At 41.4% G+C, this 21,262-nt stretch overlaps 1 protein-coding gene across 9 annotated transcripts in view; it reads right to left on the reverse strand.

Annotated features, from left to right (window-relative positions):
• Positions 1-1,601: 1,601 nt before the first annotated feature.
• The window catches only part of NPRL3 (NPR3 like, GATOR1 complex subunit), a 100,213-nt gene continuing 80,552 nt past the window's right edge, over positions 1,602-21,262 (reverse strand). For 8 of the 9 annotated variants that reach the window (XM_029576026.1, XM_029576028.1, XM_029576022.1 and 5 more), the window contains 2 exons: positions 15,338-15,530; positions 1,602-2,108 (listed from right to left, as the gene is read on the reverse strand). In XM_029576026.1, coding sequence (XP_029431886.1) covers positions 1,943-2,108; positions 15,338-15,530 — 359 coding nt within the window. In that variant the 3' untranslated portion in view covers positions 1,602-1,942. The remainder of the gene's footprint in view (positions 2,109-15,337; positions 15,531-21,262) is intronic. The other variant, XM_029576031.1, reaches the window with a different exon arrangement.

Raw genomic sequence — 21,262 nt, forward strand, 5'->3', positions numbered from 1 at the left:
CGAGATCTTGTGGAACTGACTTATTGACCTATGTATGATTAAAGCAGTTATGAGGTCTCTGTGACTTGGTTATATCATTTTTAACTCAGAGTTAAGTTTTAACTATATACCATAAAAAGGTTGTAGCAGCATCTGTTTACCGAGTTGTTTGGAATTCAGATACTCTACCCACTTTTCAGTCATGATTGTCATTAATGTAACACATGGCTGATGGAATCAGTCACTGAAAAAGGGATCACCTACCCTAAACGTGCAATGGCTTGGAGGCCTTATTTCCAGATATGGTGATGGATTCAGTGATCAATGAGTTCTCTCTTCACTCTCTACTTTCTTTTCTTTTGATTTTTTTTTTCTGTGGTGGGAATGTGTTGGTGGGATGGGTATGTTTTTTTTCTGACTGGATGTTACCACGGTCATTTATTCATTTGTACTAAATGGCAATGTTTTGTTTAACTTATGGTTGTTCTCTGCATTTGTACAGGTTCATAATAAAAAAAAACTGTTTAAAAAAAAAACCAAACCATACAACTATTAAATATTTTAATTAAAAAAGGATATTGACTGGAATATATTAGCTTGCTTGAATACACAGAAATAAAAGTTAGCAAATATGGCACATTATTTATTCTTAAGGCCATGATAAATTTAGAAAAATGTTAAATTCAGCATTTTAAGGCCACAATCTTGCATTTATTGCAGTATAACTATAATGGGTCTCACTTTTACTTGATTTTAAAAATATGATGAGCACCTAAAACAGTTGAGGATCTCAAGTAAAAAACTTTATTCACATGACTTCTATAATAAATATACAGTAGGGTGGAAATAAATTGATATTACAAATCATGAAAACAGACCATTAATCTAGTTAGATCAGTACTTGTCAACTCATGGCCCTCAAATAGATCTGCTTTCAAGACAGCCACCCCGAATACATAATGCGCATATTTTAATTACTCGAAGAAAAAAAAAATTTGTGGTGGGAGCCATTAGGGATTTTAAACGACAGATACATTTTTCCTTCTTTCCTCAAAATGCTACAGAAGAGGGAGCCTACATTTGTACATTTCTCCAATAGTTTCAGATCCCCACGTCCAAACATCTAACCATAGACCTTACAGTGCTTCAGACAGGTCTGGTTTCAGGATAACCAAAATATTTAAATTATCTATGGACTAGAATCTCTGTATGCAAACAAGACCATAACTATATTGCAGACATGCTGGGAGACGGACCTGAGAAATTAGGAACACTGAGTGGCAGAGCATAAGGAAATGAATAATGGAGACAATGGACTCAACAGAAAATGTATTTTATTATTTTGCTGCTATGGTGGATTGTGGATTTGGTTTTTGGCTTGCATTATGCTAATATATGCTGTAGAGTGCTTTGCACTCTCTCATTTGATCTCGAAATTTTGTAGATAAATAAAATGTCAGGTGGTTTACAGAGATGGCAGATAAGCCGGCTCTGAACTGAAGGCATCCAAACTAAGCTGTTTCATGGTTCTCTAGAGAACACAGTTTTAGTGAGAAAGCTTTACGTGGCTTTACTCTATTCAGCCTTTGATGAAGGGACTTAGGTAGTCTTAAAAGCTCATCTTTTTTTTTTTTATTGGTCCAATAAATGGTATCGGAACCTACAAAGACTCCAGATACTGAACTGAATCAAGTGTTATTTATTCAGCAATACAAAGGCAACAATCTTTCAAAATACACAGACCGGAGAGACAAAGCATTATGACAAATCCTGTATCTAAAGCAACTGGATATAAAGGGACTGCAGAGTGAAATAAATAATATTCTTTATCATGAAAAATATATATTTTAATATATTAAAAATGTACAAGTATGTGTCTATATAACAATTTTAAGAAAGCACTTCTAGTCACAGTAATTTCTAAAATGAGGCAATATCGCTGACATCAGATTGGCACTTTGTGTCATGAAGAAAGTGACTGAAAGACGGAAATGACTGGATCTTCGTGGTTAGTCACCACCAGCACGCTGCGAAATTTATCGAACAGCATCAGCAGCTGTGAACGCCGCATATTCTCGTTGTACATGATCTCCTCCAAGTGGTGTCTGCCGCGGAAATAGTGTAAGAGCCTAAACAGGAAAAACCCACCATAAGGTTACAGAACTTCACATCCATGAAACTCAGACACAATCAGCAACAATTTTTTTTTTTTTTTGCAAGCAAGCAACTGTTGGCGTATACTGGAATGTGTCAGGAAGGGTGTGGTCTAATGATGGCCATAGAGGGAGACAAACTAATTTTTACTACATTGTGTTCTAAACCAAAAGTGGCTAGAAAAAGTCTGCACCCCTTGAGCATGTTCCATAGTTTGTGGTATCTGGGCAGACTTGCATTTCAATGATTCTTTTATTTTTCACTCAACACACCATATTCTACATCTTTCAAGGCCAAAAATGTTTTACTGGGGGGAAAAGCATATATTTCCAAAAGACAAAACTGAAATCCAGCTGGGTAAGTCTTCATCCCAGAGTCAATACCTGGTGGAAGACTTTTCGCAGGCTGCGAGTCTGTTGAGCTAGATATCCACCATCTCTGAACACCTAAATTAGTCATTATTAGAGCATTCTTTACACAACTGGTCAAGCTCCTTGGGACGCATTGGAGGACAGCACTCATCAAATCATGCCACAGATTTCTGACTGGGCCACTTCAACATCTACCTTTTTGTTCCTTAGCCACTCCAGTGCAACTTTGGGTTACTGTCATGCTGAAAGGTGAACTTCTGTCCCAGCTTTGGCTTCCTAGAGAGGGCAGCAGGATTTTCTCAAGGACTTTTCTCCATTTATTGTCCCCTCCACCCCAATGAGAAACCTCCCCATAACCTGCTGCTGCTACCACTGCCCTGTGTTCTCTGGCTGAGGTGCTGCATAAGGTTCATGCCAAAGTGTTCTCTCCTAGGTTTGTCAAACCACAACATTTTTTACCACGTAGGCACAGTAGCCTAAGTGTTCCTTTGCAAACTTCAAACCATGTGCAAGGTGGGCTTTCTTAAGATTTGTGGAATGATATTGTCACGTGCACACTGACCAGTCTTGGCCACAGAGGACTATAGCTCTTTCAAAGTTGTCATTGGCCTCTTAATTGCCTTCCCCCTAATCAGTCTCCTCCTTGCTCCCGTACATTTTTTTTGGACCGCAATCTCTGCGCCCCGCACTCACAGGCCTCCGCCGGACGCTCCCCCGGATCCGACCTGCTCCACGCCGGACCCGACAGCGACCCTCAGCCGCAACCTGCCCGGAAGCAAGCCGGAGTCAGCTGAGGAGGACAGCCCGATCGGCGCACACCCGTCAGCGTAAGGCCTACCTTAGTCCCAGTCTCCTCAGGCCCTGTGCGTCGACGCTCCGCCCCCTCATCCAAGCTCCACCTCACTGGAGGCGAAGAGAAGGAAAAGGCCTTAAAGCCTCCTGCAGGCCCCAGGCGCCGCGTGCCGAAGGAGCACAACTAAGGGGCCTGCCCCTTTGTGCCACCCTTTGGGATCTTACCTCACCTCATCAGCCTCCTCCCCATCCCTATCCCACCCCACAAACCCTCCTACACCCACTTTCCTCCACTCCAATTTCCTTACAAACAGTGCCTGCTCCCGACTCTACATTCTCCCGACATGGCAGCACCTCACCCCATTCCCAAACTCATCCACCTCCATAACCCCAACCCCCTCCACTCCCATGATCCCAAAAACCTCACACACCACACCTACCTCGCCAGACACCTCACCAACATCACCATCAACCCCAGGGTCCTGTTCCACGCTCACCATCCTTACCCTATTCCTCATCAATGCCCAGTCAATCACCTCCATGACCTACTCATTGACACCCTACCCGACATCTTCTGCATCACCGAATCCTGGCTGAAAAGCACTGACACCGTACTTCTGAACCAGCTCTCCAGAGACATCTACATTTTTTTCCATCCCTAGACCAAAAAGAAAAGGGGGCGGCCTACTATTCATAGCACAGAAAAATATAAATTCTCATCCCACACCCTCAATCTCCACCCCCCCCCCCCCCCATTTGAGACCGACCTGTTCAAATCCAAAAACCTCCAAATCCTCCTCCTCTACACACCCCCTGGAGCACTCCAACACAACCTATCCCCCCTGATCGAAACCATAACCACCAACATCAACATGCAAGACCCCGAAATCATACTAGGGGACTTCAATCTCCACATCGACGCAACCCCTCTCCATCCTGCGAACTTCTCCTCTCCACCATGTCTGCTATTGGATTCAACCAAATCATCAACACCCCCACCCAAAAATCCGGTCATACCCTTGACCTAATCTTCACCAACAACAAAATATCCAATATACACCCACCCACAACCACTGCAACACCTTGGTCCGACCATAAACTCATCCAAACCAAGTTCCATCTTCAACTTCCCCTCACGAAGCCAGCCTGTCACACCAAGGTCATCAAATTCATCAAACCCCGCTCCAGTGACGAACTTGCCGAACTACTACCCGAAGCCTTAAAGACCATCGACAAGAATGACGTCAACTCATGGATATCCATCAACTCAGATATAGCCAATTCAAAATGCCCCACCCTAAAAAAAGTAATCAAAACATCAGCCAAGCGCAACACCCCTTGGTACACCCCCGAACTCAGAAACACAAAACGAACCCTGAGACAAACAGAAAAACAATAGAGAAGAACCCCAATGCCCGAACAAAACAATTCTTCACATTTACACAACTGACCTCCTCACAGCAAAATGGAATTTCTACACAAAAAATCCACAAATTCCAATTCAATCCTAGGACACTTTTCTCCTACGTTGCAGACCTAACCAACTCAAACCAGAATGCTACAACCCAAGACATCCCCACCATCTCCAGCGAAAACCTAGCGTGCTTCTTCAAAGACAAAGTCTCCAACATTATCGACAAGATCCCCCCAGTCTACAGTGACCTACCAGAACCACCCTCCTACAACACCACGTGGTTACACTTTGAACCCGTCGCATCCACTGAAATTGAATCCCTCATTCAAAAGACTAAACCCGTCACACACCCAACTGGACCCCATTCCCATCAAAACCTTAAAACTTGTCACCAAGCTCATCTCTAGACCAATAGCTGATATAATCAACCTATCCCTCGAGCAAGGCATCTTCTCAGACAAGCTAAAAAATACAGTAGTCAAACCCATCCTCAAAAAAACGCAACTCAACAAATCTGACCCAGCAAACTACAGACCAGTCTCCAACTTCCCATTCATAGCCAAGATCCTTGAAAGAACAGTCAATAATCAACTCACGGACCACCTCGAAAACCAGAACATCCTGCTACCAGCACAACATGGTTTCAAGAAACTGTTCAGCACCAAAACGCTTCATCTCACCCTCACCGACACCATCCTTAGAGGTCTCGACCGTGGCCACTCCTACTTCTTGATTCTCCTCGACATATCCGCTGCCTTCGACCCCATCAATCACAAAACTCTACTAACCAGACTCCAAGAAATTGGCCTATGAGACACTACAATCAAATGGTTTGAGTCATATGTCAAACAGAACATTCAATATAAAGATAAATACTTCAAAATCTTCCCAGATACCCCTTCCACATGGCTTCCCACAGGGATCTTCCCTCTTCTCCACCCTATTTAACATATACCTCCTCCCGCTTTGCCAGTTCCTCTAGGACTCAAACCTCACATACTATGTATATGCGGACGACATACAAATCCTGCTCCCCAAAGACAAAACCATCGAAGATACTCTAAAAAACTGGAATCATCTCCTCATAAAAATAACTCTTCTTCTATCACAACTGTCATTCTGCCTCAACCTAAACAAGACCAAGATCCTACACATATCCAACAACCACTCCTCACCCCTCCACAACAACTTCACACCTAACCCCAAGGGGTCACAACTTACTCATGCTACAAAAAACCTAGGAGTAACCATCGATAACGAGCTAAACTTCAAACATCACATCTCCGCAATGATCAAAGACGGATTCTTTAAACTGCAAACCTGAAAAAACTCAAATCCCTCTCCTTGACGTCCAAGACAACAGAACCGTCCTCCAAACAATACTCTTTTCCAAACTCGACTACTGCAATACTCTACTCCTTGGCCTCCCCGAAGCCACCATCAGACCACTACAGGTACTACAGAACGCTGCCGCTAGATCCATCACTAACATAAAAAAATGCGACCACATCACCCCCACCCTCAAAGAACTACATTGGCTACCCATCAGCCAAAGAATCCAATATAAAACCCTAACCCTCATCCATAAAAAAATGAACAACAATAAGATGGACTTGTTAAACTCTGCCATACTCCCATACACCCCACATAGAAACCTCAGGTTTATGGACTCTGAGCTCCTCACCGTCCCCAACTCCAAAACAGCGCATCTCACCTCTACCCGAAAATGAGCCATATCAGTAGCCGGCCCCACGCTATGGAACTCCCTCCTGCCCCTCCTTAGAAATGAACCTTCTACTCAAATCTTCAAAAAACACCTCAAAACCTGGCTCTTCTAAAAGCCTTCCCGCCAGAAACTTAGACCCCTTGCCCAAGCCCCCACCCCTGCTCAGAAATGAATCTTCCCCAGTCTGCCATCAACCACCCCTCTGGTTCCCCTTGTAAAATAACTGTACATATTTAATCCTCTATGTCACCCCATCCCTCTCTCTATCTTTTCCAAATCATATGTTAAATGTTATTTCTCAAAATTACTATGTAAATTAACCTTTCAAAGTTACTATGTAAATTTATCTTTCTAAATTATTATTTAAGTTACAATGTAAAATAAGCAGCTTCTGCCTTATTTCTGTTCAGTTACATGTAAACCGATATGATATCTCAATCGAATGTCGGTATATTTTTTTTTATTTATTTATTTATTTATAATTTTTATATACCGGAATTCCTGTATACAATACAAATCAGTCCGGTTTACATGGAACGAAAAGATAGCCCTGGTCTGGGAAGTCAGATCAGGGTTTTTTTTACAAAGAACATTGAACAATAACATATAATACATTCATAATACAAAGAACATTGAACAATAACAATAAATCCTTAAATATTTTCGTAATTTAATTAAAATTAGGCCAATGGCATGTTGAACTTAAATTAAATGTAAGGTAAATTGAAATTTAATTTTGCATAAAATTGCATATTATTAACTGTAACAGAATATTCCCAACAATATATAAAAACAAACAAACAAATAAATAAATAAATAAATAAATAGAGTTTGGGGAGTTGGCCAGTCGAAGCAGTGTCTGGGTGATGCCATACAAGTTCCACTTCTTAATCATCTTCTTGACTGTGCTTTGACAGATCTTCATTGCAACTCTTATTACCCATCCCCATATCTGTGCCTTTTCACAATTATGTCCCAGAAGTCATTTGGCAGCTCCTTGTTGCTCACAGTTGAGTCTTTGCTTTGAAATGAACTATCCAGCAAAGAAAACCAACAGGAACTGATGTATGTATCCAGTCATTATGTGAATCAATGCAATCTCACACAGGTGGGGCCAATTCTCTTAGTGTTGCTTCTGAAGGGGATGATTTACACCTGAGCTTCAAGTATTTAGGATTGCCAGAGAGGTACAAGTGGGGGTGCTTCATTTTCTAAGAAATTCTGGAATATATTTTTCATTTGACATTTGTAGGGATACACAGAGAACCTTTTGGAAGGGGGTGTAGACTTTTTATAAGCATTAAAAATCTACCTCAGACTATAAGACCTTAAGCAGTTTACAAGTAAACTAGCCACCAGGTACTGCACATAATGCTATAAGTACGTATCTCTTATGCTGGGTATCAATAGAAAAGTGTGGGGCTGCTATTCAGCCACAGAACAGTTGGTTAAGTTAGTTGGATGCACTTATCCGGGTAACTTAAATGGGATATTCATCATCATCCTGCTAGACCTATCCAGGCCCACGTAACATGGGCAGGAGGACAGGGCTGCCCTGAGAATGCCTGCTCCAAAGGCCACATCTCTCGTGGCTTGACAGAGTCAACCAGTGGCTTCTGGCCTAATACAACTGCGCACTTTCCAAATGTAATGAGAATGTGCAGATTACATTTATATATACATTAAGTCCTAGGCTGAAGGATTTGTACACCACGCAGTCCATATTCAGATTGCTGGCAAACGGATAAATTATTCTGGTAAAGCTACCTTACTTGAATATTCAGTGGAATGCATTCTGCTGAATATAGCCAGATAAAGTCCAAGTTATTTGGATACAGCTATCTGGATAACTGCTGGAGAACAGTCCTAATCCAATTTAACCAGATAGCACTGAAGGATCAGCATTTCCTGCCAGATCAGTCCTGTCTTGAAACACCTCCAATTTATCCTGATAAAATCAGGGGCAGTTGGCACAGCAGGAAATTCAAAACCTGTGATTTGTCTAAGTTCCAAACTCTGCCAGATAAACCATTTCAATATGGACCTCTATACAGCCATCATCATCATCATTATAAGGATTAACTCTGCACTTAGGGTGTAGCCTCTTCTACACAAGAAGTAAAGCACAGATCAGTCCCTTTCTTCTGTAAGTACTTTTATATTTCAAAACCAAAACCACTAAGGAGGGGGAGGAAGATGGCGAGCTTTAAGCAATTATGCGCCTTACCCAATAACATTTTTCCAACAGGCACAGAATGAACTTAAAAGGTTCTTTTAGAAGGCAGTCTCAGCCTCAGTCTCCAGAAGAGAGGAATATATCATGGGCTGAATGTAGGGCTCTTGGTTCTCCACTCCTGCCTGTGGTAGTAGAGGGTGGAGCTGTTCAGAGGAAAGTAGTTTACATGCACAGTGCATGATGCCTTGAGCTAGGATCTGGGGGCAGTGACTTGCATTTCAGCAGGGGAGAACAGCAAGATGGGATTGCATTGCCAGTTTAATGAACAGAGACCCCTGGCTCTACTGTGTATTTCGTTAAGAGTATCCACATTTCAGCTGAATTTCATCAAAATTTACAAGTATGCGAAGAAACCTAATTAGGCCGTATTAGCAAAGCTGTACTGTTGAAATTCTGTGTGGACAGACGACACTAAATACCTATAGAGCTATAAATATCATTATGCCAGGGAAGTAGCTGTTTGTTACAGTTAGGAAACAAATTATATGTTGTCCGAGCATTTTTGTATCATGAAATCTATGAGTTGCCATTTCTTTGTAAATGAAAAATAGCACAAGAGCCTCAACTACCAGTTGTTCCGACATTCGTGAATGCTATGAAGACAGTATTCAGGGATAGGAAGGGAGAAGGGAGTCCTTGCACAACAGTGACATCTAGTGGCTACATTTATGGCCCATGGCAACAGAATTCAAGGAGGAGCCCTGTTGTGTGGCCCCCCCAGGCGAGGACTGGTACTGCACTGACTAGGTGAGATGAGCTGGGAAAGAATATAAAATCCCTAGGAAACTGTGCATGAAGGCTCATGGTGCCAGATCCCAGCCTCCCATCCAACTAAGCTGGATGCTGAGATTTCTTTCAGGCCACAATTTAATTCACTTGAGGGCGGGGAGGGGGCAGGGAGAAACCATATTAATGTCTATAACTGGACATCAAAATTATAAACTGTGTCTGCGTGTGAGCAATCACAATTGGTAAAGAAAGCCCCTTGAAATAATGTCAGTGCATCCAACCGTAATCTTCTCTGCTGGTCTTCTGAGCACGCAGATCAAAGCTGCTCTGACAAGCGAAGGAAAGGAAACCGAGTTATCTGAGCTTAGGTCTCAGGAATCAGAATCTCCTTCGGCAGCCGTGACTCATCAGATGATCCTGTTCACAATCTGATGTGATACTACCATGACCAGTGTTCAAAATCAGCTGTTTTTCTCCATGCCTAACACACTGCTCTTCTGGTATCAGACTGCAGACAACTTGCCCAAACTTGCCGGCACGCCCACTCCTCTTTCAAGTACATAGCATAGAAGATAACCAACCTCTGCTCTCAAACCACTCCATGGGAATATTATTTTTTGGAATACCTTATATCCAAATAGTATTTGAAAACACGCTACAATCTCATAAAGCCACAACACTGCTACTCATCCAACTGCAGCTGGGCTAACAGAACACTAGGGACATATAGCCACGTCCCCTAAATCACACAGAAAATTACTCCTATAAATAGAAAATAAAACCCACACTTCTATGAGCAAAGATTTCAATTCCTAGACCTAAACTCAAACTCCCCAGTGTTCCTTCCTTCTCTTGTCAGAGCAGCCTTTATACGAGTGCTCATAAAACCAGTAAAAAAAATAAAAAATTGCCATTGGAAGCAATGACATATTTCAAGAGGCCTTGTCAATTGGCTTGCTCACACATACTGTAACTACATATTATTAACCGACATAAAAATGATTTGAAAAATCAGTGTGAAGAAGTGAAAAACTATCTACCTTTAGATCTCCAGTAAAGGTTTTAAAGCACAAACTAGACACCTTCTTGGAAGTTAAAAGAATTGTGAGATATATAAAAAAAAACCCCAAAATGGCTACTTAAAGACATTCCAGAATGAAGGCACTAACTAGCTCGGTGGGTGACCAGCAGGTAGTGGAGCAGTGTGAAAATAATGCGGTACTTCTACAGATGTGTCCCAAACTTGGACGTTTTCACCTGAAGCTCCGTAGCACTGCTGAGGATTAAAGTGCTCATCTGCAATTAAAAGTCACAAAGCTGTAGCTTCCTTACAACACCACAGCTTCATTTATCTCCTGAATCAGAGCAGTGCTTTCATCTTTTTACACTCACACACACATTTCTGTTTTCTCTGCCAAGACTTAACTTTTTGTATAAGAAACCTACTGTTTAAACACCTGTAGAAAGAACCAGCATTTTCCATCAAAGCTAACTACACTAAATCTGATCAGCAGCACCTGTTCATTAGAAACACATATTATAAGTGTATGTAAATAGGCCCACATTATTTATTTGACCAAGGAACGACTGTGGGATTTGAACCCTGTTTCCCTTGGTTGTAGCTCGCTGCTCTAACCACTAGGCTATTCCTCCACTCCTATCTATATCTCTCTATATATTTTTTTAAACATACACACCAGTGTAATGATTGCTGCAAGGAGGTATCATAAACAGACTGCAGGAGTGCCAGCATCCATCCTACCAGTGAAGACTGGGACCTTGCAGAATGGTAAGGCCTCAATCCAGAGAATTATGAAATCTTTTTACTATGGGATGCTTAGCGCAAGGATTTGGCAATCCAGCACGCACACTAAACAGTCAAGGCAGCTGTTACCTTTTAGGCCTTCTCAGGCACATACCTGCTAAAGCCACATTTACATCTGTGTACGTGTCTATTTCAGCACTGTGTCCATCAAACAGTGCTATAGAAGTGCTAAGCAGTAGCAGTAGTAGCACGTATCCACTAAACTTTGTTAGAAATTGAGAGGTCCGTATTCAGTCACTGTCCAGATAGCAAAGTTGGCCGGATTAACTTATCCAGCTAACTTTGGAGGTCTATGCAACAGTGGAGAATTATAGCTGGCTATCTTTATCCGGCTAACTTTGATATGCCCAGACATAGCCAGATAAGTTATTTGGCTGATGTAAATCTTCCTCAAAATGTCCCCGGAATTCCCCTAAGTTATCCTGCTAAATTTTAGCTGGATAAGTCCCTAAATATTCATTTAGCTGAATTATCAGGTTAAATAAATAGATAGATAGATAGATAGATAGATAAATAAATAAATAAATAAATAAATAAATAAATAAATAAATGCTTCTGAGATGGCAGCAAAAGACTGTGTGGTTCATCTAGTCTCCCATCCACCCAAACAATTCAGCTTTACAATTCCCATCACTCCCTCAGAGATCCCCCGTATTTATCCCAATGTTTCTTGAAATCAGATACTGTTTTTTGTTCTCCACCACCTCTACTGGGAGGCCATTCCATGCATCTACCACCCTTCTCTGTAAAGAAATATTTGCTGAGATTACACCTTTCACTCTCATCAAATGACCCCACATTCTAGAGTCTGCTTTCCAGTGACAGAGGCTCACCTCTTGGGCACAGAAACCTTTGAGATATTTAGATCTCTCAATCCCGTGTTTCCTCGACAATATACAGGTTTAGATCAATCCTCACACGCTTTGACCATTTCAGTAGCCACCCTCTGAGTAAACTCCAACCAGTTTATATTCTTTTGAAGGTGTGGTCTCAAGCAATGTACACAGTATTCAAAATGAGGTCTCATCAGGGACCTAGAGAGGGGCAGCATCACCTTTATTTTCTGCTGACCAATCCTCTCCATACACAGCCAAGCATCTTTCTGGCCCTTGCCATCACTTTATCCACCTGTTTGGCCATCGGATACAATCACTCCCAGATCCCGCTCTTCTTTCATGCTTAGAAGAACCAGTCCAAGAACCGATCCCTGAGGAACACTGCTAGTAATGCCCCCTTTCTCAGAGTAAACTCCATTTACCACTACCCTTTGTAGCTTCCCACTCAGCAGTTTCTAACCCAGGCAGTCACTCTAGCTCGTCTAGATAAGTCGTCTATGCAGAACCATGCCAAAGGCCTCAACTGAAATCCAAGTGCCCTACGTTCAGAGCTTTTCCCTGATCCAACTATCTGGTCACCCAAACAAATAAACTGATCCGACTTGTGTGTCAAGATCTACCTCTGGTAAAACCATGTTACCTCAGGTCTTGCAAGCCACCGGGTTCCAGAAACTGCGCCGTTTAGCAGCGATGCCATTAATTTGCTCACCACAGAGGTCAGACCCAGCGGCCTGCGGTTCCCATCCACTTTTGTGAACAGAAATCACGTGCACCTGTTTTCCAGTCCTCTGGAACTATTCCCGACTCTAAAGCAGCCAGGTCAGGCAGCTGAGCTGCCAGAACGTCTCTAAATTCCCTTAGTGCTCTTGGATGTATGTGGTCCTGCTCCTGGCCTTTCTACAGAAATATTTGTTAATCAAGTTTGCTTTTTCCTCGTTATTTATATATTCCTCCTCTTCACCTCAGAGTCCCACAATGCCACTTTTGCACTTCCTTTCATTACTAACATATATATATATATATATACACAAAGTTTTGTCCCCTGTTTTACTATATTTGCTATTTTTTCCTCAATTTGAATTTCTGCACTCCTGTCTACTTTCCCATATATTGTCGCCTATTTTCCTTTTGCTGCGATCTCTTGTAATTTATGGATGTTTACTTTTTCTCCTTTACCTTTTCAGCTACTTCTTTAGAAAACCCCTTCCTTTACACTTGTAGTTTGTGAATGCTAACCTTGTGTCCTTTCCTTTTCAGCTACTTCTTTAGAAAACCTTTTTCCTTTATTTACTTTTCTAACAAAAAGGTTAGTTCCCTTATAGTTTTGCCCACTGCTCTTCTACTTCCCCTAGATTTTCCTACCTAGCTAATGACTCCTTGAGATACTCCTCCATTTTAAGAAAGTTTTCTTGAAGTCTAGGACTCTCATCTTTGAATAAACCTTCATATCTCATGCACTATATTGAACCACATCATCCACCTCATCAGAGATACCGTCCCCGATGGTAAGCACCAGGCCTGGTATTTCCCCCTCCCGTGTGGATTCCACTACCAGCTCATAGAACAAGTTCTCCCTGCAGAGAATCCAAGACGACAGTACAGCCGGGATTGTCCCAATAAACATCCGGCAGACTGAAATCCCCTAGCAATTTTGTGGATGTCCTCTCTTTAATCTCTATCCCTTTCTTCTGTCTGTGATGGAGGTCTGTATTACACCCATATAAATAGATGTTCAAGTTCCTCTTTTCAGATTAACCCATACTGCCTCCTCATCACCTCATTAACCTGCAATTCGGTTTGCTTTATTATTGTTTATTATATATAGCACCTCAGCTCCTCCCTTCCTTCCTATCTGGTCCTTCTGGAATAGGTTGGAGCCTAGCATAACTATATCCCAGTCATGGTTTTATGTATACCACATCTCCATGACAGCCACTACATCTAAATCAGCTTCTTCCGTGACTGCCTCTCCAGATATTGCCCTCCCCCCCCCCAATAGAAATGGGAGACAAAAGGGCAACATCTGGAATGCTACCGTATGTTGAGACCAAAATGGCATGCACACAAATACATTCGTGAATAGTATGCTAGATTTTATGCACACTAAAACAGCCTTAGTGTGCACACTTACCATCGACACAACAAAGGCCTGTAATAATTATGACATTTCTATCCATAAAAAAAATATTTTACAATTCTACTTTTTCTAAAACTAGGAAATCCTCTTTCATAAACAAAGTTACTCTTTACTTGCTCTCTGCCTTTAGACACACAAGTCATATCCTTTCCTAATGGTTCCAGCTCTTCTGCTTTACCTAAGTTCCTGTATTTGCATTTAGACACTTTCTGGTTGTCCTCTTCCATCATGCCAGGTTTGGTTAGATTCCTCCCACTGCAAATGCAGTACAGTCTTTCATCTTATTCTCTATACAATGTGTGCCTTTTCTGCCTTTTGCTCCTCTGTTTAATCATCCAAGTGATACAATACTAGGTGGATTAATACTTAATAGATTGAAAGGCATTTTCTTTCACCTAAGTGAAAAAGTTGTCGCCGAAAAAAAAGATAAAGACAAAAAAAATTACCTAAATTAAAAATGGCTAAAGAAGTGTGATTGCCTTGCTAATCGACCTGAATGCATGAAAATTAAAAAGGAAGAAAAGATATAAAAGGAAGAGACAATTTCCACAACTGCAAGAAGATAACTGTTTTCTGAATTTATTGACAGAAGGTGCGAAATGATTCATCTCAAAACTAACGGCCTTTCAGTGAGGAGACTGACCGAGGCCAATGTCCTCAGATGAACCATTCCCCTGCAGCAGCGGGGGAGGGAGGGTCGGTCCACGACAGTCTAGCTTTTAGGCAGGATCAGAGAGGTTCAACGTCTCCTATAATGGTCATTAAGTACGATCACTTGCGGAGCACATCAAAGCTATATGTTTCACCGTCACACTGAACTAAAAACTCTTAGCTGCAGCCAACTACATGAAAATAATTGCAAATTAACAAAGAATTAGTAAGTGTAGCTCTAGTAGCAAAGGATTTGCCTGTCAGTCATTTACCGTGCCACTGGTCACTAATCAGGTACTGAGCATTGGTTTCCTTCAGCTTCTCAATGGATGGAAAGGTTCTCACCTGTTCCCCCTGAGTTTTCTGACAGAACACACACACACACATACAGAATTCGACCATTATCTCCACCCGTTTCATGACTGTCAGATTAAAGAGGAGCTCTGTCAGTGAAGGTCCTGCACACAGTTGTTCTACAGTTCTCTACCTTGCAAACATACGGAGATCCTCTGGATTCTGCGCTGCGAGGACACCGAGGATGGCTTCTCGTTCATGCTCCGACAAACTCGCAAGCAGATTCTCAGTCATTCTTTTGTTTAAAGGCGACTCGCCTCCGGGCAGCAGCTCAGCACTGGAATTGTCCATACTGGGGCTGGTTAAGGTCATGTCATCACTGCTGGCTGGAGAGAAAAAAATCTCAAAAGGAATTTCTACTTAAGGAAATTATTAGCATCAGCATTGTACATTCATCTTAGTAAGAATTTAAGAAAAATCACTGCACCAAACACACAAGTGTGTTAACCTTGCTCTCCCTTTCAGATCAGTCCCAAAAACATATAAAGGCAGGATACAGCAACAAGGAAAAGTGTGCCATTCAAAAGAACCGGATTATTACCTGATGTGAAGAAAACACGTGTTCACCTGTGGAGATCAGTGGCAGATCAACAGGATAAGTTTTAAGTAGAAAAGAAATGCGGCTGACTGCCAGTGGAATTCTTAAAGGATAGAAGACTTCCTGGAACTGGGCAGAACCCTAGCCCAGAGGCTTGTTATAATCAAGCCGAGAGGAGATACGGGTATGGATGAGTGTTTCGATACATAGCCCATCTACTGAGGTTCAGAGTTGAGACTTTGCCTTCTGAGGGAGTGCTGAGAGCAAAAGATGATTTTGCTAGCAACTGAAGAGAATCAGTATGGCAGGAAGCAATCCTGCAGCTACGATCTACCCACCAGGTGATGCAGTTTCCTCTCGTACCAAGGATGCTTCCTCCAGGGGCAACTGTCCAGATGTGAAGGGTTAGAACGAGTGTTGCAGTTGGTGATTCGATCATTAGGAATGTAGATAGCTGGTAGATGTAAGGATCGCTTGGTAACTCGCCTACACAGTGTGAAGGTGGCAGACTTCAAGCATCACCTAGATAGGATATTAGACAGTGCTGGGGAGGAGCAGGCTGTCTAAATCCTTGTGGCAACTAATGACATAAGAAGGTGCAGGAGGGAGGTTCTAGAAGCCAAATTTAGGGTTTTAGGTAGAAAGCTGAAATCCAGAACCTCTCGAGTAGCATTCTCAAAAATGCTCCCCGTTCCATGTGCAGGACCCCAGAGACAGGCAGAGCTCCAGAGACTCAATGTGTGGGATGAGGCAATGGTGCAGGGAAGACGGATTTACATTCGTTAGCAACTGGGCAACATTCTGGGAAAGAGTGTGCCTATTCCAAAAGGATGGGCTTCACTTTAACCACGGTGGAAGAATTGGCTGGTGCTATCATTTAAAAAGGAGACAGAGTAGATTTTAAACTAAATCATGGAGGAAAGTTGACTCACTCAGAAGCACATAGTTCAGAGTAAGGTATCTTCAAAGGATACTGGCATAATGGGGAAATTATTTCCCAAGAGAGAGGTTGTGCTAAAGGCAGAAATAGCCCAGGCATTTAAATAAAAAGCAGAGAGAGATCCATAAGCTACCCATTTCAAATATTAGGTAAGTTGTGAATACAATTAAAGATCTTACTTTGAATTGTCTATATGCGAATGCCAGAAATCTAAAAAGTAAGATTCGATAGTTAGAATGCATGGAAGATGCAGACATAATAGGTACCACACTAAAAATAACTCAAATACTCTTATTAATTTATTAAAATATTTACTGTCTGCTTATAGCATAGCACTGTTATGTTATAAGCAGACAGTAAATATTTTAATAAATAAAATAAATAAATATTGATTGGGTAAAATGTCTCGTCAGGACCTGCTAGGGAGATAAATAAATACTTTTTGGACACTTCAAATGTATCCTAAGTTAAGAAAGCTTGCTTATAAAGGAAATAAAATATTAATTTTCCAAGATTTTTCTAACCATGTCTCCAAGAAAACAAAAGGAATTTGCAGCAGTATGTTCCGATCTCAATCATGCAGTCCGATTCGTCTTACAGCATCCTGCCAGGTTAAACATTTTGGCATGCTGGCAAAATAAAACTGAAATCAGTAACGAAGGCTACATCCTACATTCAACAGCTGTCCAGTTCTACAGGAATGATCTAGCTGTTTTATATGGCAAGAAAACTCTTCATTATCGTATATGCCGTGCAGGTCTTGCTGGTATTAATTGCTGGAGACTGAATGGAACTTTCGCAAGTTTCTTTCCTTTTTATAAATCATCTTTTCTTGACTTGGATGGTTTAAATATTTTGCTGCTCTATTCCATTTTCCCCCCCCCCCACTGGATAACCTTCCAGAAGAAGGGACAAATGGAGAACAGGAGACACTCTTATCTTATCTTCATTTGCTATACTTTGTGGATAGTCTCTTTCTCCTGCTGTGTTTACGATCTAGTAGGATCTAAACCGAGGAGTGCATTCCAAGAGGCAGGGGATGCAGCACTCCTTGTGTTTGGGCAACTGCGCTTCTACACAATCAGAGCATGGTTTGGCGCCTTGTATTACACCGATGGATGCAATACCCTGGGCAGTCTCTAATAGGGCTCGAAGTGAGAGCCAGAAGCCAGGAGTTTGGATACGATTGCTATGTGCTGATATTATATGAATAGTTGAGGTGTCTGGGGGTGGCATCCTTATGCGTCAATAATGATCCCTGAAAGCTTTTCAGAGCTGAGTTTTGTAGAAGTTTGCAGTTATTTGCATTTGGTAGGTTAGTTTTTGGAGGAAGGGGTTTGGCTATGGGGTGGGATTATGAGAGTTTATAGGATATGGATAGGAAGGAGGATGCAACTACAGCCTTTTTTTTTTTCAAATATAGTCTAGTGATTTATGGGAGATCTGTGGCTTGGCCTGGGATGTGGCAAATCTCCCTCATGAGAGGCTTCTAAAAAAACTAAAAAGTCATGGGATAGAAGGCAATGTCCTTTTGTGGAAAACAAACTGGTTAAAAGACAGGAAACAGAGAGTAGGATTAAATGGTTTGTTTTCACAGTGGAAAAAGGTAAACAGTGGAGTGCCTCAGGGATCTGTACTTGGACCGGTGCTTTTCAATATATTTATAAATGATCTGGAAAGAAATACGACGAGTGAGATAATCAAATTTGCAAATGACACAAAATTATGCAGAGCAGTTAAATCACAAACAGACTGTGATAAATTGCAGGAAGACCTTGTAAGACTGGAAAATTGGGCATCGAAATGGCAGCTGAAATTTAATGTGGATAAGTACAAGGTGATGCATATAGGGAAAAATAACCCATGCCATAGTTACACGATGGTAGGTTCCATATTAGGAGCTAGGAAAAAGATCTAGGCATCATAGTGGATAACATATTGAAATCATCGGCTCAGTGTTCTGTTGCGGTCAAAAAAGCAAACAGAATATTAGGAATCATTACAAAGGGAATGGTGAATAAAATGGAGAATGTCATAATGCTCCATGCACCTTGAATACTATGTGCAATTCTGGTCACCGCATCTCAAAAAAGATATAGCTGCACTGGAATAGTTGGTGCAGAGAAAGGCGACCAAAATATTAAAGGGGATGGAACAGCTCCCCTATGAGGAAAGACTAAAGAGGTTAGGTTTGTTCAGCTTGGAGAAGAGATGGCTGAGGGGGGATATGATAGAAGTCTATAAATCATGAAAGGACATGAATGGGTAAATGTGAATTAGTTATTTACTCTTTCAGATAATACAAGGACTGGGGGCCCTTCATGAAGTTACCATGTAGCACATTTAAAACAAATCGGAGAACATTATTTTTCACTCAATGCACAATTAAGCTCTGGAATTCATGTAGCTGGGTTTAAAAAAGGTTTGGCTAAATTCCTGAAGGAGAAGTCCATAAACTGCTATTAATCAAGTTGATTTAGGGAATAGCCACCACTCATTACTGACTTTAGTAGCGTGTGATCTATTTAATGTTTGGGTACTTGCCAGGTACTTGTAATCTAGACTGGCCACTGTTAGAAACAAGATGCTGGGCTTGATGGATCTTCAGTCTGACCCAGTATGCCAACTTCTTATGTTCTTGACGTCTTTAGAATTGAAATAGTTTGTTAATTTATGGTCTAATGAGCATACTTAAATGTATTTCTTGGAATGTTGTTGGGCTTGGCACCCCTATTAAGAGAACGCTCTTAGCTATCAGTCAAGACTTAAATGTAGCATTGCACTTTTGCAAGAAACCTCTCTCTCTGGAAGAGCTCTCAAACTGAAGCAGAAATGACTCTCTCAAGTATTTTTCGCCCGGGGTACAACTAAGAGTTGTGGTTTTGCAATTTTGATGAATAAATCTGTGTCTTTTAATTAGACACATCTATTTTAGATACTGATAGTAGATATGTTATTTTACTGGGTGAGTTGTTTGGCTAAAACACACTATATTGGTTTCCACCTATGCACCCAACCAATATGACCATGACTTTTTCACTAAACTGATATCACTGATCTTGCCTCAAGATCTGCTATTGTATTTGAGAGGTGATTTAAATTTTATCGTTGATCCTGAGCTGGGCAGAAATTCTAAAGGCAAAATATGTGCTATGAATGATCATAAAGGGATTAATTTTTGTAGAAAAGTCTAGCTTTGGTAGATGTCTAGAGAGTTTTGAATCCAAATTCAAGCGATTATACCCTTAAGCAAGAGCCTATGACACACAGACATGAACTGACTTTGTACTGCTCTCGAAACACCTATTTGGCAGTGCACTTAAAACTGACACTGAATCCTGTGTGATTTCAGATCATTGTCCAGTTTCCTGTCTGGTGAGCTGCTTCCCAAACAGGTCGTCTGGAGAACATCGCCTGGACTGGTGCAGGATAAGTAGTCCACTCTCCACGGTGAGGGTCAGGGTTGCTTTTCCGTAAGTGCTCTGCCACGCAACCCTCAGCTTGGGATTTCCTCCAAGCCACGGCTAATTCAGCCTTGCTTATCAATGGAAAAAGCAAGTTTGTCTACGGAGTTCTCCACAGACATCGGGATGAATTAGCCTTGCTTAATAAATGCCCACCTTCCTGGAGAGTCAACTACCTAGCTCAAGCTAAGCTCTGCAATTGACTGAGAGGCTCATGAGGGCGTGAGTGAGCAGGAACTCCCACGCATGCTCAACAATCAAAATGCACCAAAGAAATACTATTCTCTTTGGGTTCAATTTGAAACATTCATACAGACAATCCATTTTCAACGAAGAATTATTGACTTTAACAACTTCCTCATTTACCATGAGGTCGATTTTCAGCACCTCTTAGCCAGATAAGTTTGGACTTGCTAGGCTCGCTGGTGCTGTTTGAACGTTAGACTACATTTAGCGGCCGCCACTTAGATGGAGAACTATTATCCAGCTACGTCGTGGGCAGGAAGGGGCATTCCGAGGCATAGCTGCTTATTTGTGTAAGTGGCAATATTCAAACAGTTAGCCAAATAAATTACACCTATTGGGCAGGTCTAAAGTTTGCCAAATAAACATATCCAGTCAACAATAAATTATCCAGGTATGTTCAGTAGTGCGGCCACACCACTAAATATCCTGGACATGTTTGTCTAACTTATTCAGCTGGGTAGCGGCTGAATATGGACCTCCATGTCTTTAAAAAGAAACACACAAAGTTCATTGCCTGTACGAGAACATCATTTGTTTCCCATTACATTTGTAAGCAGCTACAGCAGACATAAGGACATGCTGGTTAAAATTCATAAGCTGTTGCTCCTTGTGACCTTGGGCAAGTCACTTTACCCTCCATTGCCTCAGGTACAAAAACTTAGATTGTAAGCCCTCTGGGGATAGGGAAATACCTACAGTACCTGAATGTAAACCGGTGTGATATCTCGATTGAGATTGAATGTCGATATATAAAAAAGAATAAATAAATAAACAAATAAATAAGCATTAGAACTCTAAAAAAGTTAATACAATTAAAAGGGGGAAAACAAAAGTCCTTTAAAACAGCTGAGAGGGAACACTTAGGTACAG

The sequence above is a fragment of the Rhinatrema bivittatum genome, chromosome 14 (assembly GCF_901001135.1).
Source record: "Rhinatrema bivittatum chromosome 14, aRhiBiv1.1, whole genome shotgun sequence".
NCBI classification, from domain to species: domain Eukaryota; kingdom Metazoa; phylum Chordata; class Amphibia; order Gymnophiona; family Rhinatrematidae; genus Rhinatrema; species Rhinatrema bivittatum.